Source organism: Callospermophilus lateralis, chromosome 10 (assembly GCF_048772815.1).
Source record: "Callospermophilus lateralis isolate mCalLat2 chromosome 10, mCalLat2.hap1, whole genome shotgun sequence".
Taxonomy (NCBI): Eukaryota; Metazoa; Chordata; class Mammalia; order Rodentia; family Sciuridae; genus Callospermophilus; species Callospermophilus lateralis.
The window spans coordinates 56536422-56557312 of NC_135314.1; the positions used below are offsets into that span (position 1 = coordinate 56536422).

Here is a 20891-nt window from a genome sequence, read left to right on the forward strand (position 1 = left end):
TATTATCTTTTATTTTTTTCAGCACTTGACACAATTTTCTTTATAATTCTTAAATTTTTGGAAGTGATATATACCCGATAGAAAGTATATATGTTTAAAAAGAAAAATTTAAATCTACTCCTAATTTTATTATCATTTTATAGCTATTTTATTTATTTGACATTTAGATTTACTTCTAATTTTCCTTTTATATATATTAATGTCTTTATACTCCAAGCTTTTGATTATTCCTTAGGACAGATCCTGGAAGTAACAAGGTCAAAGGATAAAAACATTTTTAAGTACTTAACAAATATTCTATAGGGATGGTTCATTTCCATGCAGTAAGTTCTGGACTTCCATGAAGCAGCAGTAGATAAATATCAGTTTTTATATTATATAGTAGTGACAGTGACAAGGATTTGAGTTAGGGATGTGGAATGTATGTGGCTACAGTTAATACCCAAACCTTAGTCTTGATTCTGCTATATCCAAAATGTAATTTCTTGATTTGGATTTATTTTTGGGATTCCTTAAAAGATAATTTCTAAACCATTATTTACTTTGATACATCTGTACTACTAAAGCTCCAGTTCCAGCCCTTGAAGCAAGAAAGAAGAAAATGGCAAATGTAGAAATTATTGTGCCTGTGAACATATACAATACAGGAAGCTTAAACTACAAGTTTGGGCATGATGTAGGACCCTCTAAGACTACATCTCTTTTAGGTTCTTTTGATTCATAGTTGTCCAACTCTTTGAGAGATACCTATTGCTTAACTACAAAACCAATACAAACTTACAGGATGGCGCTTTGGGAGTTTCCTGTGGTTTAGTGCAAAATCCATTTACTTGCTTCAAATCAGAGTTTCTGGTAAACCTTAGAGATGAGGCAGCATCTTTTTCATATAACCTAAAAAAATTCCCTAGAAAAGAAAGAAAAATATTTTCAGAGACAAAATTTGACGTTTTCTCAAGATTAGAAATACTTCTAAGTTGTATGTTTAAAAATAGTAGCTCATTTAGAAAATTAATATACTATATGTAAGATACATAACTATTTAAGATGCTATGCTTGGTGTTGTTTAAAACTATAAATGCTTTGCTGATTAGGAAATTAAGAATCTCCAACATAAATGTTTCATCAACTATAAATTTTTATATAAGTAATTCTCACATGTGTATAGTTATGACGACTCTGGTGGCAACACATGTATTATGGCATCCAGCCTGTTTAGGTAAAAGAATAGCAACCTCCTAGAAGTGGTAAATGAAGTCATCAAGTATAGTCATATATAAATACAGTTTTACAACATAAATATGTAGTTTTATATTAACTTATAAAATATATGTAGTTTTCTGAAAAATTTAAATTCAAAGCACATATAAAAAGTATTACCAACTTCTACATGTTCATCACCCAGTTTTAACAATTATCAATACCTGCCAATAAATATTTTTCACCTAAATGTAATCATTCTCTACCCCCTATTGGATTACATAAAGCAAATTCCAAACATTATATTATTTATTCAATAAACACTTGAGTAAGCATCTCAAAACCACTTTCTAAAATCACATCCAGAATACCATTACTATAACTAAAAAAATTTCCTTAATACCAATACATTATGATCAAATGATACTAAGATTCAATTTCTCAAACGGGCTCATGGGTATTATCATTATTGTGGTGGTGCTGGGGATAGAACCCAGTGCCTTACTCATGCTAGGCAAGCGCTCTAGCACTGAGCTACATCACCAGGCCCCCCCCCTTTTTAATAGTTGGTTTGTTCCAACTAAATGCACACATTGAATATGACTGATGCTTCCTGAGTTTTAAAAATCTACAGGTTTGTTCTCTCTTTATAACTTTCTTTTAGGGGGACGGGTAGGAGTCATGTATTTGTTGGAAAAACTAGAGTCATCAATCCTATAGAGCTTCCCTCATTTTAGATTTTGCTGAATGCATCACCACCATGTTGTGGCTACCATTTTCTTCTAACTCCTTTATTTCTTGAAGACAGATTTTTGAAGGAGATAAGATTCAAGAGGATTTTTTTACTAGATGATGTCATAGATAGTACTATGTACTTTCTATGAAATCACATGAAGAAATGTATACTGGCCAGGGTGGTGGCGCATGCCTGTAATCCCAGGCTGAGACAGGATGATCTCGAGTTTAAAGCCAGGCTCTGCAAAAAATGAGGCACTAAGTAACTCAGTGAGACCCCGTCTATAAATAAAGCACAAAATAGAGCTGGGGTTGTGGTTCAGTGGGTGAGTGCCTGGAGTTCAATCCCTAGTATCCAACCCCTGCAAAAAAAGTGTACACTAGCCTGGCATGGTGGCACACCTGTAATCCCAGCAGCTCAGGAGCCTGAGGCAGGAGGTTCGAAAGTTCAAAGCCAGCCTCAGCAACTTAGTGAGGCTCTAAGCAACTAAACGAGACCCTGTTTCTATATAAAATATAAAAAGGGCTGGGGACGTGGCTCAGTGGTTGAGGACCCCTGGGTTTAATCCCTAGTACCAAAAAATAAAGAAGTATATACTGCCCAGCATGGTGGTGCACACCTGTAAATCCAGTGACTCAGGAGGGTGAGGCAGAAGGATCACAATTTCAAGGCCAGCCTCAGGAACTTAGCAAAATGTCACAAAATAAAAAATAAAAAGAGGGGATGTAACTCAGTGATAGAGTACCCCTGGGTTCAATCTCCAGTACCAAAAAACAAAACCCAAAACACCCCAAAATATGTACATCAACTTTGTCTCTTTGTGATATTAAAATTGATGGGTAAAGAATTGGGAGGCTGAGTGAGATAGGAGATTACAAGTTCAAGGCTAGCCTCAGTAAGTTAGAGAGGCCCTCAGCAACTTAGGGAGGCTCTGTCCCAAAATAAAAAATAACAACAGCTGGGGATTTGGCTCAGTGGTTAAGTGCCCCTGGGTTCAATACTTGTACAAAAAAGAAAAAATAATAAATTGATGGGTAGATGCTACCAGTCTGATTCACCTTTTATAAAGTTCCTCATCAACCTTTCATCTAGTGTTTTTTTTTTTTTTTTTTGGCCAGGAAAGGTGACTGTTTTATTAGGGAGTTACAAAATGGTAGTATTATTTTTTCACATTAATATTTGATTATCCTAAGGTAAAAGTCACCAATAAAATGTTAAGATTAATGCTTCATTCTTTTTTTTTTTTGTTGTTACTGGGGATTGAACTCAGGGGCACTTGACCACTGAGCCACATCCCAGCCCTATTTTATTTAGAGACAAGGTCTCAATTAGTTGTTTAGTGCCTTACTTTTGCTGAGGCTGGCTTGAACTCCTGATCCTCCTGTCTCAGCCTCCCAAACTGCTGGGATTATAGGCGTGCACCACCATGCCCGGCTAATGCTTGATTCCTTTCCTTTATTTTCCAGTTTTCTAATTAGTGAATTGGGTTTCCTTGCAAACTTTTGTTTGAAATTAAAGAATATGCATTTTAACACATGTGATATGCTCCAATCTGTTTCAGTTATTATTATATTAATGCTCAAATGTTCTAATCTTTAGTCATTGGGAACCCTACGAGACTGGCTCAAGTCCTTTTGAACATTGCTCAGTGATCACTGATAGCTTCCTCATCTGACAAGATATTCTGGGCTCATTTTGAACATTCCTTGCCCGTGACCTGGAATCACACATTCCTCCAAGGGGTTCTGTTTCCTTTAAATAAGAAATGGTACAAATTGGTTTTTAGAGACCCCCATAAGGAATCTCGTGGTTTGTCACCATTTCTAAGCCTTTATAGTGAACAAATCAAGGAAGCGTTCTCTTCTCAAAATAATACTTTTAAGAAATTAACTTTCAGTGTGAATCACTGAATCAATCAATAATAACCAGAATTTACTGGGTGCAGTGGCGCACACCTGTAATCCCAGCGGCTCAGGAGGCTGAGGCAGGAGGATCCCGATTTCAAAGCCAGCCTCAGCAATGGCAAGGCACTAATCAAATCAGTGAGATCTGTCTCTAAATAAAATACAAAATAGGGCTGAGGATGTGGCTCAGCAATTGAGAGCCCCTGAGTTCAATCCCCAGTACCAAATAATACTAATCACCACCATCATCATAATTAAAAACAGAGAAAACTAGAAAGTTTTATTTTTAATTTGTTCCAATTAGTTATACAGTTGAATGCATTTTGGCACATTGTACACAAATGGAGCACAATTTTTCCTGCCTCTGGCTGAACATGGTGCAGTGTCACTCCGGTAGCATAATCATACATATATTTATAGGGTAATAATGTCAATCTTATTCCATCATCCAGCCCATCCCCACACCCTCTCTCCTCCCCTTCCTCCCCTCTGCACAATCCTAAGCTCCTTCATTCTTCCTCTCACCCCCATTTGGATCAGTATCCACTTATCAGAGAAAACATTTGGCCTTTGTTTTTTGGGTTTGGCTTATTTCACTAAGCATGATATTCTCCAGTTCATCAATTTACTGACAAATGCCATAATTTCATTCTTCTTTGAGGCTAAGTAATATTGCATTGTGTGTATGTACCACATTTTCTGTATCCATTCATTTGTTGAAGGGCATCTAGGTTGGTTCCAATTCACAATAGTTTAACTATTGTGAATTGAACTGCTATAAACATTGATGTGGCTGCGTCACTGTAGTGTTGGGAGCCGCTCTGGACAGGAGCTATGTACACACCTTTTTTTGAAGAGTTTGTGGAAGATTAATTCTACTTTTCCTTTAAATGATTGGTAAAATTCACCACTGAAGTGATCTGGGCTTGGGCCTTTTGTTGTTGTTGTTACTGTCTGCTTTTGCAGGAAGTTTTAAAACTATTCAATCTCTTTATTCGGTATAGAGTTCTATTTCATTTTTCAGTAATTTATGTCTTTTTAGACATGTGTCCATTTATCTATGTAATTTTTGGCATATAATTTTTCATAGTATTCCCTTGCATGCTGTGTATTTGGCCACAGAAATGCTTGTTGAGCTTAGTGGTCAGCTAATTAGAGACTTTAAAATGCCTCCTACAAAAATAAATAAATAAATAAAATGCCTCCTACAAATAAGTTTGTCAGCCTTTGCTGAAGGACTCTTGAAGGTGCATTGAAGCAAGTCTTTTAACCATAGGAAGGCAGCTTACAATAATAACTTATCCTTTAATTCCTGCTTGCATAGAGTCTAGATATGAGTCAGAGGTGAAGGTTTATGGATTTCTCAGGTCTTTCCTAGAGCACATTCACAATCTTGCACCATCCCAGAAATATGTCAGATATTTTCAATGTCAAAATGGAAATCTATTCCCCAGATTTTGTTTTCAAATTTTTCAACTGCTTCCTTTCTGACCCAGTGGTTATTGCCTTCCTATGTTATACTAAGTAAATGCTGCCATTTTCAATAAAAGCCTCAGGAGAAGCTGTTTGCAAACAGGAAGATCTAAGTCAAGTAAAAAAGAAAAGTCCTTTAAGTGGAGGTTCTTAGGGAGTCATTATGGAGATCAGACACTAAGCATTTTCTGGAGCTGGGGCTTTGAGGAGCTCCAAACCCATTTTACCTTCTTCAGTGTCTGCCAGACTGCTGATATTTGTAACTATTGGGATTTGTGAAGCTGAGAGGAGTCAGGGATAAGGCAAGTTAAAACTTCACAAAAGCCTGGCACGGTGGCATGTGCCTGTAATCCTAGGGGCTCAGGAGGCAGAAGCAGAAGGATTTTGACTTCAAAGCCAGCCTCAGCAATTTAGCAAGATACTAAGCAACTCAGTGAGACCCTATCTCAAAATAAAATACAAAATAGGGCTGGGGATGTGGTTGTGTGCCCCTTAGTTCAATCCAGGGTGCTCACCTCCCACACCCCTGCAAAAAAACCCCAAAACCAAAAAACTTCATAAGACTTGTTCTTACCATGAGTCAGTCATTTTTTTTTTTTTTAAATAAATGCTCCTCAGATTGTCATAGCCCCTGGTTATTTTTCAGAGTTATGAGATAGCTGATTTTTTAAATAATTTCTGGCAGTGTTTTCCTTGCTTTTTTGTAGGAATGGAATTTTCAGAGGTCCTTACCCTGACACACTGGAAATTAGAATCAGTGTAAAAACTGGAGGTTAAACCATAGTCTGATTTCTTCCATAAAAGACCTAATTCATTTCCATTTTTTTTAGTTATAAATGGACAATATCTTTTTTATTTATTTATGTGATACTGAGGCTTGAACTCAGTGCCTCATGTGTGCTAGGCGAGCACACTACCACTGAGCCACAACCCCAGCCCCTCATTTCCATTTTCTAGGTCTGTGATCCCTGAGAGCTCTGCCTGGGTCCAGGTAACCACAACATCAGTGCCATGTAGGGGAAGCAAGTGACACCATAAGGAAAGTAGATAGATTATAATTGCTCTCAGCTTGCTTCCTTATTTTAAATGTAGCAATACTTACTGCACCAGGGCTGACTGGAAGGTTTAATGGAAAAACATACACGGGATTATCTGCCAAATGCTTGAAACACATCAAGCACTCTATGGTTAAGTTCATTTTTCAAAATTACTAGTTTTTGTATATAAAGTATACCCCAAAGTCTCATATGTTGAAGGCTTGGTCCTCTTAATGCCTCAATGTTCAATTGTATGGCATTTGAGAAGTGATTGGATCAGGCACTAATTTCATGAACATATTAATCCATTGTTAAGTTCATAGCTGAATGGGCCATTAGGAGGTGGGGTCTAGTTTGGTGGAAGCAGGCCAAAGCGGGAGGGTCTTAAAGAGGTATATCTTGTCCCCACCCAGCGTGTTCTTCCCTTTCCCCCTGCTTCCACTTCCCCCTGCCATGAGGTGAGCAGCTCTGCTCTACCATACCTTTTTGGCCATGATGTTCTCCCTCATCACAGGCCTATAACACGGAGTCAGCCAACCATGGGCTGAAACCTCTAAATCTGTGGGCCTAGATATATCTTTCCTCCAAGATATTTTTCCTCAGGTATGTTATCACAATGATGGAAAGCTCACTAACACATTACTTAAAATAGTAATCTTCAGAATTTACAGGGCAGTTTTTAAACTTTATCTCTAAGATGGTCAGAATTTCTGACAATGATAATTATGCAGTTGTGAGGACATGAGAAATAAAATCCATGAAATTCTTCAACAGTTCTTCATATCTCTCAGGATTAAGACAAAATTATTGAATGCTGTGATTCTCAAACTAGTGCATATCAGTCACTTGCAATTTCTCAATCAACAGTTCTTGTGGTGGAGGTAGGAAAGTTGCATTTCTTTCTTTTTTTCTTTATACTGGGGTTTGAACCCAGGGGGCGCTCTACCACTGAACTGCACACCCAGCCCCTTTTGCTTTTTTGAGAAAGGGTATCACTAAATTGCAAAGGCGGTCTTCAGACTTGGAATCTTCCTGCTTCAGTCTCTCAAGTTGTAATTTCAGGTGTTCACCACTGGACTGGCTGGGAATTTACATTTTTAACAAGTTCTTAGGGGATGCTGCTACTATTAGTTTTAGACTACACTTTAAGAATGACTAGGCTTTCTCTCCTAAATTGTGGTAAAATATACCTAACAAAAAAAGTATCATTTAAACTAACTTTCAGTGTCTATTCAGTGGTGTTATATACATTTACATTGTTTAAACACTTCTAACATCCATCTCTAATACTTTCTCATCTTCATCAAAAAACCACCGTTTTTATGTGACCTACAAGGCACCGTCTCACACTGTGCTATCCCATTCCTTCTCTGTGGCAGGCACTTAGAAAGGAGCAAGGTTAACCTGCAGCATGCTAGAAGGACTCTGCTTTCCAAATACAAAACAGAGAAAGAATCAACAATTATTTCCTTAGATAGTTACCCTTTTCCATCCCTCTTAATTAGAACAGAGGCAGTTTAGGGGAATCGAATGGAAGAGAGGCTGTTAAGAAGAGAAGACAAACTGCCACTGAGTGCAGTTTGGGAATAATAATAAAGTAAAAAATAAAATCACAAAACAAAACCATATAAACACGTACACTTACTATCAATTATATTAAAGATATGCATACTGGAGATATTAATTCAAAAATTAATAATTGAATACCTACTATATGCCAGGCACTGCTTTAAGCAAAATACAAAAAGAATAAAAATCACTGGCACAGTAGCACATGCCTGTAATCTCAGCAACTTGGTAGATGGAGGCAGGAGCATCACAAATTCAAGGCCAGCCTCAGCAACTTAGCAAGGCTCTAAGCAACTTAGCAAGAGACCCTGTCTCAAAATAAAAAATAAAAAGGATTGGGGATGGAGCAGTGGTAAAATTCCCCTGGGTTCAATCCTCAGTACCCCTCCCTAAATAAATAAACAAACAAGTAAGTAAATAAAAACGAGTGATAAAAACCTGAGCCAGTAGGACTTAGATTCTACTGGGGAAAAAATTGCATTATGTCAAATTCTGAGTGCTGGGGGTGGGGAAGAAGGTGGGTTTAAAGTGTTTGTATGTCTAGAAAGGGGATGGACGCATGTGAAATTTTAGTTAGGGGAGCCAGGGAAGTTCTCTTTGAGAGTGTCACTTTTGAAGGAAGTGAGGGAGCTAGTTATGCAACTATTTGGTGGAAGAATATTTTAAGCAGAAAGAAGAGTAAGTGCAAAGGCCCTAAAGTGATTTTAGGAACTACAAAGAGGAGAGTGGAAAAGAGCAAACAATAGGAAGAGAATTAGAATCTGAGGTCAGAGGTACGTGGGTAAAAGTGGCAGGCAGAAACTTGAAGACATGAGAGGTTTACCTAGATCAGAAGATATCTCCCAACTTTCTCTTACTGCATGCCAATAACTTGTACCTCCCCCTAAAGTAAAAATGTGATTAAAATATACGCAAATACGATCTAATTATAATCAGACATATGACCAATTTAAGAATAATGTTAAAAATTTATCATTAAAAACAGTCATGAAGTACTTGTGATCTTGGTTTTTATTTTATAACAAAATGAAAGTATAAACAAGCTCTAGCATCATCAAGACCTTTTCTATCTCTTTGAGATAGAACATATTGCCCCAAACATCCAAGACAAAATTTTCCATCCTCTGGTAGATCACAATTAAAAACATAGGAACCCAAAGAAAAATAGCCCTTTAACCTTCTGGCTGTTCTTGCAGCTTGTCTCTGACTGACCAGTTCCGTGTCCCCAGGGCCCTAGCAGGAAGTCAAGTTAAAGAATCATAGCTCTCTAAGGCTATGATTAGCAATGGCTGGCTAATCTTAAGGGTGGAGGTTCTCAAACCTTAGTAAGAATCATCTGGAGAACTTGTAATAAAGATTACTGGACTGGGCTGGGGTTGTGGTTCAGTGGTAGAATGCCTGCCTAGTTGTGAGAGGCACTGGGTTCGATCCTCAGCACCACATAAAAATAAATAAACAACAACAAAAAGATTACTGGACCACTCTGCCAGTTTCTGATTTAATAGGTATGGACAGAAGAGGTATGGTTCTTACACTGTCCCAGGTGATGCTGATTTTGCTTGTGTGGGGACTTACAATTAGAAAACCAGTGCCTTACAAATATTATTGTTAGCTCCTGGCTGTATATGGCTAACTGGGATGAGGCTGGCTCAAGTATTGCCTTCTTTCCTGGTAGTTCCCTTCTTTCTACATAAATCCATTCCAGCCTCAGAATGGGCAGTGGACAGGAGTGAGAATGCTCCCCACCCAGACTATTTTAAGATACTCCTGGAGAACAGTAATGCAACATGGGACATGACAAATCTTTTGAGAATCAGTGAGGATAAATGAAGGTTCAGTAAACGCTGGAGAAAAAAAGGGAACTTTGGAAGATTATCAGATTTAGTTTTGCTTAACCTACTGTCAAGATTAGCTGCAAGTAACATGTTGCTATGAAGTTTGGCAGTATTTATTTTTTAAAAAATTTGTCAAAACTATACATTACAAAGATCCTTAACATAAAAATTTAAAACAACAACCAGAATGCTGGGGAATACATATTTCCTAGCTCTAGTGACTGGAAGGGCCTGGAATCCATAACACTTTAATAGCAATGCTACTGTCCAGTCGGCAGAACTTAGTTTCTAAATACCTACTTCCTAGCAAATAGAATCAGGGCTCCTTAGAGAGAAATGGCTGATCTACACTAGGACAGAGAAAATATAAGAGCCTACAGCATCTTTTAGTACCAGAACATAAGGAAGTATTCAAAAAACAAAAGGATAGAAGCATGTGAAGGGACACAGAAACTGATCTAAAAGAACCTAAACTAGAATAATTTGAGAAAATAATGTTATAAGAGACTATAAACCCACATAAAAAGTATGAGTCCATAGTAATATAAGTAACAAGATGAATAAATGGGGAGAGGGGATAAATTTTCTTACATAACAACTATCTGCAATATAGTATCTTGGATTGGATCCTGAAAGGATATATGGACATCACTGATATAACTGATGAGATCTGAATAAAGTTAGTACTTTAGTTAATAGTAATAAACTAATGTTTACTTTCTTAATTTTGACAAATTTACCATGGTTATATACAATGTTAACAACGCAGAAATTGGATGAGGGGTTTACAGAACTCTGTATTATCTCTACAGCTTTTCTGGAAATTGAAATCATAGGTACTTGGTTACTAATGGTATCTCTTTTTAACATATATTTTATATTTTAAAAATTTAGAATTTGATGTTATCTCTACAAAAAATATTATTCTCACTTGTACTCCAATATACTCCTGAAATGGGAGAGGAAAAGAATGGGGTGGGGCACAGTAGGAAAAGGGAACAACTCCAGGTAGACCAAGAGTGTACAGGTTAGGGTCATCTGACTAGTGTACCTTGGTAAAATGAGGTGGGAAAATGATGGCATATATTTTGTCACACTCTAAGGCCCCTTGATATCCTCACGTGTAGCTGGCATCACCTGGCAGCTTGTTGGAAATGCAGACCCTCACTTCCCACCCAGACCTATACAATCTGTATCTTCATTTTTTATGAGCTAGCCAGGTGACTCATGAATATTAAATTTTGGTATGGAAATGGACACCCTTATTCATTCAACAGTTGTTGAGTACTTACTATGTGCCAGACCAATGCCACATATTCTAGAATAGTGCTACTCAGCCTTAGCTAGGAGCTTCACAGAAATGCAGATTCTCTGGCTCACGCCAAACCTTCATACTTTCTGAGACTGGGGAGTAGAAATCTGTTTTCATAAGCTCTCCAGATCCTAAAGTTTGAAAAGCACTGCTCTTAAAAAGTAAGCTTCAAACTTTGCATATTAGAATCTCCAGAGTATCTTAAAAAATAAAATAAAGCTCAGTGCACAGGCACAACATAGACCAATTAAATTCAACTTCTGGGAGCATATTTAAATTCCACTTTGGGCATATTTTCAAGATTCCCCAATAATTCTAATGTGCTGCCATGTTTGAAAAAAGCTCCTCTATAACACAACCATTTGTACTCCCTGCTGAACACAGGCTATATTAATGACCAGAGTACATCTGCAAAGCTTGATACATTTGTCTCTGGATGGATTAAAAAATCCCTCTTTTTAATAGTTAATTTATGGGAGAAAAAGCAGCTCTACCTGAATTCTAATTTCTACACATCCATATGTAATCCATTATTTTGGAAGTTTGAAGTTCCTGTGGAATGCATTAAAATATGCCCAGTTTTCAGATTTTACAGAGCATGCACTAACACACTACCCAGTACTTGGTGACATGCAGTGAACTGTCCTACAGTTGTCTTACCTTCTCATCCCCTTTGGAAAAAAGAGATTCTGTTTATGTCCCTCATCTACAGCACCTGCCTGCCCTCATGGGTGAACATGTGTCTGATTATCCCACAAAGAATGACCATAGCCCACACAGCAGATCCTATCACAGAGATGTGAGACTGTTCAGCCACTTCACTCCCTTTTTATAATGTTCCACACTACCATTACCTTGGCTGGAAGAAATTATTTCTGGGGCAACAATTCCATTCCCATGTCCCATGCAAAGAGTTTTTAATCAATGTAAAAACTTAGGAATTTCTCCAATTAGCCCACAAATGCCTATTTAATCCTTTAAAAACTGAAATAGAATATGACCAGTATGTTTGCTGTCATAGGAAAGGGCAAATGTGAGGAAGAAACTTGGAAAATGTGTTTTGTGAATCACAGTCAATTTTAACTCTCAGGAGAAAAAAGCCAAATGTATTCTTACTCTGGGGACATCCAAGTTCCCACGCATACACTAATCAATACTGTAACTTTGTAATTATGATAAAACTGCTTAACAGACCTACTAGAAGAAATGATTAATGTAGCTTATGGAAGGTGAAGCTTTCATGCCCACCAGAACTCATGTAGAATAAAAAAACCACTGATTTGGTCCCACATAAAGCAAACTAAAAACAAAAACAAAAACAAAAACCAAACCCAACCCAACCCAACCCACCAACAACAAAAACAAAAAAGGAGCTGGGGGGGTGCTGGGGATGTGGCTCAAGCGGTAGTGCGCTTGCCTGGCATGCGTGTGGCCTGGGTTCGATCCTCAGCACCACATACAAACAAAGATGTTGTGTCCACCGAAAACTAAAAAATAAATATTAAAAAAAATCATCTCTCACAAAAAAGGAGCTGGGGCTGCAGCTCAGGGGTGGAGCACTGGCCTGGTACATGTGAAGCACTGGGTTCGATCCTCAGCACCACACAAAAAATAAATAAATATTGTGTCCATCTACAACTAAACATTCTTATATTTGTATAGATACATTTTATATATGTGTGTGTACCCCAGATGAAAAAAAAAACCCTCAAACATTAACTTGTTCTGAGTTTTTTTTTTTTTTTTTTTTTTTTTTTTTCTGATCAGACCTGAATGGATTAGATTTTGAAATCTCATGTCTGCAAATCTGAGAATGGATGGACATTTTTCTGGCTTCAAACACTGATTGCAGTGTTCTGCTGTGTGACAATGACTTCTGGATCTGTCTGCCAGGCTACCCAGTTGTGTGACACATACACTCTACCTCCATCTTTTTTTCTCAACCTTCCCTGCAATAAGTTTCATGCTGATGTTCTGGGATTCCAAATCTACTGAGATGACACTAGCCCTACTTATTCTGGCTATGGATGTTGTGACCATCCATGCTTTCCCACAGTAAGAGTCCTTTTATCTGTCACACACACCTCAAAGAGTTTTGCCAAATAGGCAGTGCAGTTTGAACTGAGAAATGAGGGGAAAATGTGGTATTAGTTTTTTTGTCTGGGGTACCAGGGATTGAACCCAGGGCACTTAACCACTAAGCCACATCTCCAGTACTTTATGTTTTATTTAGAGACAGGGTCTTGCTGAGCTGCCGAGGCTGGCTTTGAACTCATGATCTTCCTGCCTCAGTCTCCAGAGCTGCTGGAATTATAAAAAGTGGTGTTTTAGGAAGACAAATCTTGGCACAGAACATAGGGCAGGCCTGGTGGTGGGGGGAGGGAAGAATTGGTTAAAGGGAGCAGAAGAGGATGATGTGGATATGGAAACTAGGTGGTGTCACAATCCTGTAGTTTGACTGGGTAATATAAAGGAGACAGGATAGCCGTATGAGAGAAAATGAGAAAAATAATAGGAGGAAAACAGAGTGACTCAGTTTTTGCTGGGGTGGTTGGAACTCCCTTATTACCATTTGTAACACTGTTTCTATAAGGAAAAAAAGAAAACCACAGGATTTAAAAACAAAGATTTATAAATAAACCTTTGTTACCTGGACAGTTTTCAAGCTTGGGGGAACTTAACAATTCTACTGTGGTAGTTACTGGTCAAGGACCTATTCCTTGATGATCTTTTCTCCTCTCAATATTTTAGCCCTTTTGACAATGGCTATTTGAAACTCTCCAGGCATAGTTATTGATCCCAACTGTGTGACATGTACACTCTACCTCCATCTGATTTCTCATCTTTCCCTGTAAGCTGGGAAAAACACCAATCTTCCTTCATTGTGAATGAGCGAGCCCTTCTATCTGTGATGGCTCTCCTGAGTGACCCTGCACCAAACCATCACAACCTCTAGTTTCTTACTATCCTCTGCCTTTTACTTGCCAAAGGTCATCACCCCATCTTAAATAAAAACAAAATAAAACAAAAACCAGTAACAAAAACCCTCATAAAATATTTGCTAATTATGGAAAATTTGGAAGCTAAAAAGAGGTACAAAAAAAAGTTCTGAAAGCACTTATAATCACATTACCCAGAAATAATAACTTGGTGTATTTATTTCCAGACTTTTTTTCCTATTATCACACATTATGTACATTTTTCATCAGAAAATACTATATCTTACTTAAGTCACAAATACCATTCCCATATATTAAAACAAACAAACAAACTTCTGAGAGCTGTGTAATATCCAACACACAGATATAACCTGAATTTAATATGCCCTACAGCTAGAATTGTTCTCAATTTTCACTATTATATATAATGTTTCAATGACTAGTTCTCTCTCTCTCTCTCTTTTTTTTTTTTTTTTTGGTACCAGGGGTTGAACTCAGGGGCACTCAAGCACTGAGCCACATCCCTAGCCCAATTTTGTACTTTACTTAGAGACAGGGTCTCACTGAGTTGCTTAGTACCTCGCCATCGCTGAGGCTGACTTTGAACTTGCAATCAAAGTTCTCCCTTTAATTGTCTCAGCCTCCCAAACTTCAGGGATTGTAGGTGTGTGCCACTGTGCCAGGCTTCAATGACCAGTTTTCTAAATTTTGTTTTGTTTTTGAGATGGGGGTCTTGCTCCGTTATCCAGACTGATCTCCAACTCCTGGGTTCAAATGATCCTCCTGCCTCAGTCTCCCAAGGAGTTGAGACTGCAGCTTGCCACTATACCTGGCTCTTCTACATTAATCTTTGATGACATTCCTAATTATCTGTTTTCTTAGAATAAAATCTTGCCAGGGTTAATGATTAGGCTATATAAAAAACAAACTGCTTTCCAGAAAGGTGAAACCAAGTTATACTTCTACCAGTAGATATCAGGTATTTCTGTTGCATGTCATAATAACACTGAGGTTCCACTATCTTGGACAAAACATTCACCTGTTGTCAATATCCTATAAATAAAATACTAAAATTCCTTTCATAGCTCAAGTGATTTAATCAACAATAGGGGGGCTGGGGATGTGGCTCAATCGGTATCGCGCTTGCCTGGCATGCGTGCGGCCCGGTTCGATCCTCAGCACCACATACAAACAAAAGATGTTGTGTCCGCCGAAAACTAAAAAAATAAATATTGGGCCTGGGGATGTGGCTCAAGCGGTAGCGTGCTCGCCTGGCATGCGTGCGGCCCGGGTTCGATCCTCAGCACCACATACAAACAAAGATGTTGTGTCCACCGATAACTTAAAAAAATAAATATTAAAATTCTCTCTCCCTCTCTCTTTAAAAAAAAATAAATAAAATAAATATTAAAAAAAAATTCTCTAAAAAAAAAAACAAAAAAAAAAAACCCCAAAAACACACAATAGGTATTTTTTACCTTCACTTTACCACCCACGCTTCATTTCATTACAAGGTTTCTCCCCCAACAATAGCTTCACGAAAATTGCTCAAACACTAGCGATCCTGTTCTCACCACATGACTATGTGTTTTAGACTCACAGGGAGCCCATTTTACTATACTCTTCCCATCTTCATGGCCATTTGACTGTACTGATCTCATTCTTCTATGAGGATTCAACCCTTTCTTATATTACACATCACCTTCTTTTACTTCATATCCTATTTCTATGGTCTATCTTCTTTAATGATTTCTTTGTCACTTTCTATTAAACTATGACAGGTCTCCAAGATTCAGTCCTTACCACTATTGCGTGCTACTGTAGAGGGACTACTCCATTCTATTTGTATTTTAAATATTTTTTTAGTTGTAGATGTAGTTGGACACAATATCTTTATTTTATTTATTTATTTTTATGTGGTGCTGAGGATTGAACCCAGGGCCTCACATGTGCTAGAGGAGCACTCTACTGCTGAGCCCCAGCCCCAGGCCCAGCCTCTCTTCCATTCTATTTTAATAATCAGCTCTACACCACTAGTTCCCATATTTTTCTGTCCTATCTCCTCCGGTCTTTGACAGAGGGATCCCATCATCACCTACAATTCAAAGCCACCTACACCAAAACAACACATCTTCTCTGCCAAATAAACATAAATCTTTCAAGTTATTCTTGATTACTTCCCCAACTTCCTTATTTCTGACAGTGGGGTAACACTTCTATACTCAAACGCTTGTCTTTTAAGTTCTACCTTACATTATCCAAAGCCTCCAAACTTTTGTTTCTTCAAGACGTTTTCTACATACAATCCCTTTTTAGCATTTCCACCATCACTTCATACATGGATTACAGTTATACTGTTCCAGGTCACAACAATTTATCTTGTATACAGATGTCTTGATAATTTTCCAAAGATGTTTCTTTGATGACTTCAGCTTGAAAACTTTTTTTTTTATTCAAATCAAACAAATTCAAACTTCTGATAAAGACCTATTACCTCCTGATCAAAATCCAAGGTAATTCTTTCTCTTTACTTTCTTCCTAAGAACCTGTCCAGATTCATTATTGCCTCTATCTTTGCTCATGTTACTCCCACCTCCTCCAATGACAAATGTCAAATGAAGGAAGCCTTCAATTTACAATCCTATCTTTACAAATCTTTTCTTTTCTCTGTATTCCTGAAGCCAGTTGTATACTGGCTCTTGGGAAAGGCTGGTGAGAAATCCTGTTCTATAATGTTGCCAGTAATCCTCACCATAGCAGATTTCAAGCTATCAATGTAACACTTCCAATTCTAAAATTAAAAAATGGGAACAGATATGCACAACGTTGGTAGGAACTGGCCCCAGGACATCACAGTAGCACTTTCCAGAAGTTAGTATATATTATTTTGTATAGGTTGTCTGGGTGCATTGTGTAGATTGGTTTACTCATGGCAATAAGCTAGCCCTAGGAAAAGGAGCAGTCTATTCATGTCAAATACTTTCACAATATAACAGGGCACACAGTGTGTGCTCAATAAAAACCTATTGGTAAGACCTGAGGGATGTGATAAGCAAAGCCAAATATGGGAGAGGCTACAATAGGCATATTCTCATTTAGGGTTGGTTAGCAAGAACAAACAAAAAAAGCAATGAAGGAGCAGAATACGGTGGAAATAAAATCAGAATGGGAGTTAGGAAACACTGGTTATGTCACAGCTTTGTGCCTGCGTGTGACTCTTAGCAAGTGAATTCCTTTCTTGGGTCTGTAATTACCAAATGTGTAAAAATTAGGGAACTGAACTACATAAGATATCTTTTGATTGTAAATGCTCTGAGACTTGGGTTCAACTCACAAGAACACAACCCACAATCCACTGCATTGGGAGTAAAAATGATGGTAATAAATTCATTTTAAAGTCTGACAAGTCAATGGAGTTTGAGGTAACAAAATTTTCTGAATGTGTGAAGCAACATTCTGGTAAGGCCATTCCAATATTCTGATCTAATAATCACCCTACAGAAGAGATAATATCCTTAAAGCTGCATCTACTTCATTCGTCTCTCAAGGGAAAAGAAGTATAAAAACTCACTTTATATCTATTTATTCCAAGATATTTCCTAGTGTCCCTCATCAAAATATTATGTATGGCCAGTACTATGAATTTTTCACTAATATGACCTGAGGATTTAGGAAGAACAGAATAGACCCAGTTAACCTCAAGGAATCCACAGCAGTGTGGGTCAGGTGACATTTAATTCCTATTCATTCACACTCGTAGTTTTCATGAGTAATCAATGTAAGCTTTGGACCCTTTTTCTCAAAAACAGGCATATAATCATAAAACTTGAATAAAATTTCAGATGTTCACAAGACCTCTCATCTGCATAGGTGTCCAGAGTACTGAAAGTTAACCTGACCTATCTCTACATATACAAAACAATTAACAAATTCAAACTCATAGAAGTCTGTATTGTTTGCTAAAGGAGACCAGCAAAAATTTCTAATGGAAATAATTAATGTAAAGGTCCATGGTTTCAAAGATTGTTTTAGTTATTTGAAATTTTATTCATCTAGAGGACCTTATTCCTGACAAAATCTGGTGATTAGGGTACTATGGTCATAGACAAGAGTAGCTTATTCCAAATAGTATTGTGGATAAGTCAAGTGTGCTTCAATTATGTTTCTATTTGATCTGCTACTCCTTTGGTTATGGTTGCTTATCATCAATCTTCTTTCTCGAAAAGCCATTTGCACATGAATGTGTATTTCCATTTCACAAATAAATCTGCATTATATGACTCTTTCATTTCACATTAATGAGACCCAACTGGCCATGGCAAAGAGCATAAATTTCAGAAGAGAGGGCACTGCCTTCAGCACTGTAGTTGTTTTTTTTTTTTTTTTTGCAAAGTGATCATGGACAAGTCACTTAACCCTCTGAACTGTTTCATTTACAAAAAGGTGAGGGGCTAATAAGACTTACCAGAGAGAGCTGCTGCAAGAAATTAACCAAATAAAATAATGTATGTTAAGCATTTAGCTATAAAATAGGCAAAATAAAGCAGATCTCATGATAATGCTCACAAAAATATCATATGTTCACAGACCATTTATAAAGAACTGCTCACATAACCCCTCCTAGGTGTTATTCAAGTTTTTCTATCTGAAGTAAAATAAATAATTCTTTGATGGCTGAAGGAACTGTCTTAGTTAAGTTCCCAATAGTAAAGTTCTAAAGCATCATATGCCTGAAGAGAGGCTTTGGAAGTTCCATGATGCTCTAGTATAATAATCTCAAGACACGAAGTAAAATCAATCTGAATTCCAACTAATCAAAAACACTTTCACACAGGCTGTTTTATTTATTTATTTTTAACAAAGCATTGATTCTTTCCCTTGTCCTGCTAAAAAGCTTCACAATATTTAATAGAATTTACACAAAAGATTTTAGGTGAATTAAATCAAACTAATGAAATCAATACCAGTATTTGGACTTTTCTTTTTTTTTTTTTTGACTTTTCTTTTTTTAGCAGAGGGAGTGTTTGCATTATAGGAAGTGATAATCTCCAGGTGCAACATATTTTCCATTCTATTCTTCACTGAAACACAAGATAAGCCATGTAAAGCATTACCTTTTTGATTATTATACTAGAGCATCATGGAGATGCAGGCTACATATTAAGATTGGGAAACTTACACATTCAGTATTGGTTGGATGTGCTGGAGATACAGGGCCTTTCAGCACAATTTCTTTCCTTTCTTTCTTTTGTCACTGTTTCATTTACATAACAATGTATATTTGCATTCTTTCATTAGCCAACTTTGGGGTTATTCTTCCTTTAAAAATTGAACAACTTTTAGTCGTGGGTGTGACCATGGGCTCTGGAGACTGAAGCAAGAGGACTGCCAATTCAAAGCCAGCCTCTGCAATTTACCGAGGCGCTGAGCAACTCAGTGAGACTCTGTCTCTAATAAAATACAAAAAGGTCTAGGGATGTGGCTCAGTGTCTAGTGCCCCTGAGTTTAATCCCTGGTCCCCATCCCCCCCAAAAATGAACAACTTTTAAATAATCTTGTACCATGGAACAAAAGCAAACGTTCATTATATCTCATCAAAGTTCATAAAGGTGAGCAAGAAAACTGTCCTGGCACCTACAGGAGTGAAGATTCCAACACCGATTTCTCAGCCCTACAGTAATGCCAAGGCTCTGCTGGTTTCCCCAAGAAGAGGAATTAAGTTCTCAGTTCCTAACTTCAAAATACCCACCACACAAATGTCTACCGAGAAAATGAACTGCAAGTTCTACATTTACATAAAACTTTCATCCAAGAAATTCAAAGCACTTAGTTGTGAGACTGCTTAAAAGTCATGCACTCCTCCTCCTTTTTTTTTTTTTTTTTTTGTGGTGCTGGGAATTGAATCCAAGGCCTTGTGCATGAGGCAAGCACCCTACCAACTGAGCTATATCTCCAGCCCCCCGCCTCCCTTTTAAGAAAACATTTACTGGGCCTGGGGTTGTGGCTAAGAGGAAAAGCACTCGCCTGGCATGTATGGGGCGCTGGGTTTGATCCTCAGCACCACATTAAAAAAAATAAAATAAAGACATTGTGTCCACCTACAACTAAAAAGTAAATGTTAAAAAAAGAAAACATTTACTATTATTCTGTGGGATCTTAAACCCCTTTTCCATTCAGACACTTAAACCCTGGGAAACTCCAGGCTCAGGTGGTCTGATAGCAAGAATAAACTCTTCTGATGATGGGGAGAGAGGCGGAAAGGAAAGATCAATTAGAATAACGGATAGGGAAGGTTAAGGTGGAAAGCAAAAAGTTGTGGGAATACCAAATACATTAAGGTGCTCAGAAGAGAAGGGAAAGGAGGGAGCAAGAACCCCTATGTTGGTGGAAGCTGGATAAATAGAGGGCCAGGTGCCAGTGTACTGGGTTAGTCTCCAGCGTCTGCTTAGCAGCAGCTTGCTCAACCTTAGCTCTGTCCCATTACTGACACTAATAAGATGGAATTCCAAGCCATCGTGCATCAAGAAACCCAGCAATTCCCCGGCCTGAGCCGCAGGATTCCCTCTTCCCCAGCCCATTCTGAGTCTCACCAGCTGCCAGGCGCAGGCCGCGGAGGCTCCCCATGGCCGCCTACTCCGCCAACCACACGACACCTACCGCGGCAGCGGTGGCGCTGGTGCGCTCAAAGTCACCCCTCGCCGGCGTGGGAGGGACGCGGGTGGAGCAGACGGACGGGCCGATGGGCGGGGCGAGGGGCGGAGCCAGCGGGGCGTGCGTGACGCGCGAGGCATGTGGGACGTGCGCGACGTGACGCACTGAAGACGCAGGAGATTCACCTCGTCCTGCCCCAGGGCTCCACGTCGTGCCCCGAGTATTAGGCTGTGCCTGT

The 20891-nt window shown here is 38.2% G+C and overlaps 1 protein-coding gene across 1 annotated transcript in view; it reads right to left on the reverse strand.

Annotated features, from left to right (window-relative positions):
• Positions 1-20709, reverse strand: part of Fam162a (family with sequence similarity 162 member A) — a 28311-nt gene extending 7602 nt beyond the window's left edge. Inside the window, exons 1-2 of the mRNA XM_076867851.1 lie at positions 20593-20709; positions 782-904 (exon numbers count right to left, since the gene is read on the reverse strand). Of these exons, the coding sequence (XP_076723966.1) occupies positions 782-904; positions 20593-20626 (157 nt within the window). The 5' untranslated portion in view covers positions 20627-20709. The remainder of the gene's footprint in view (positions 1-781; positions 905-20592) is intronic.
• Between the last annotated feature and the right edge of the window lie 182 nt (positions 20710-20891).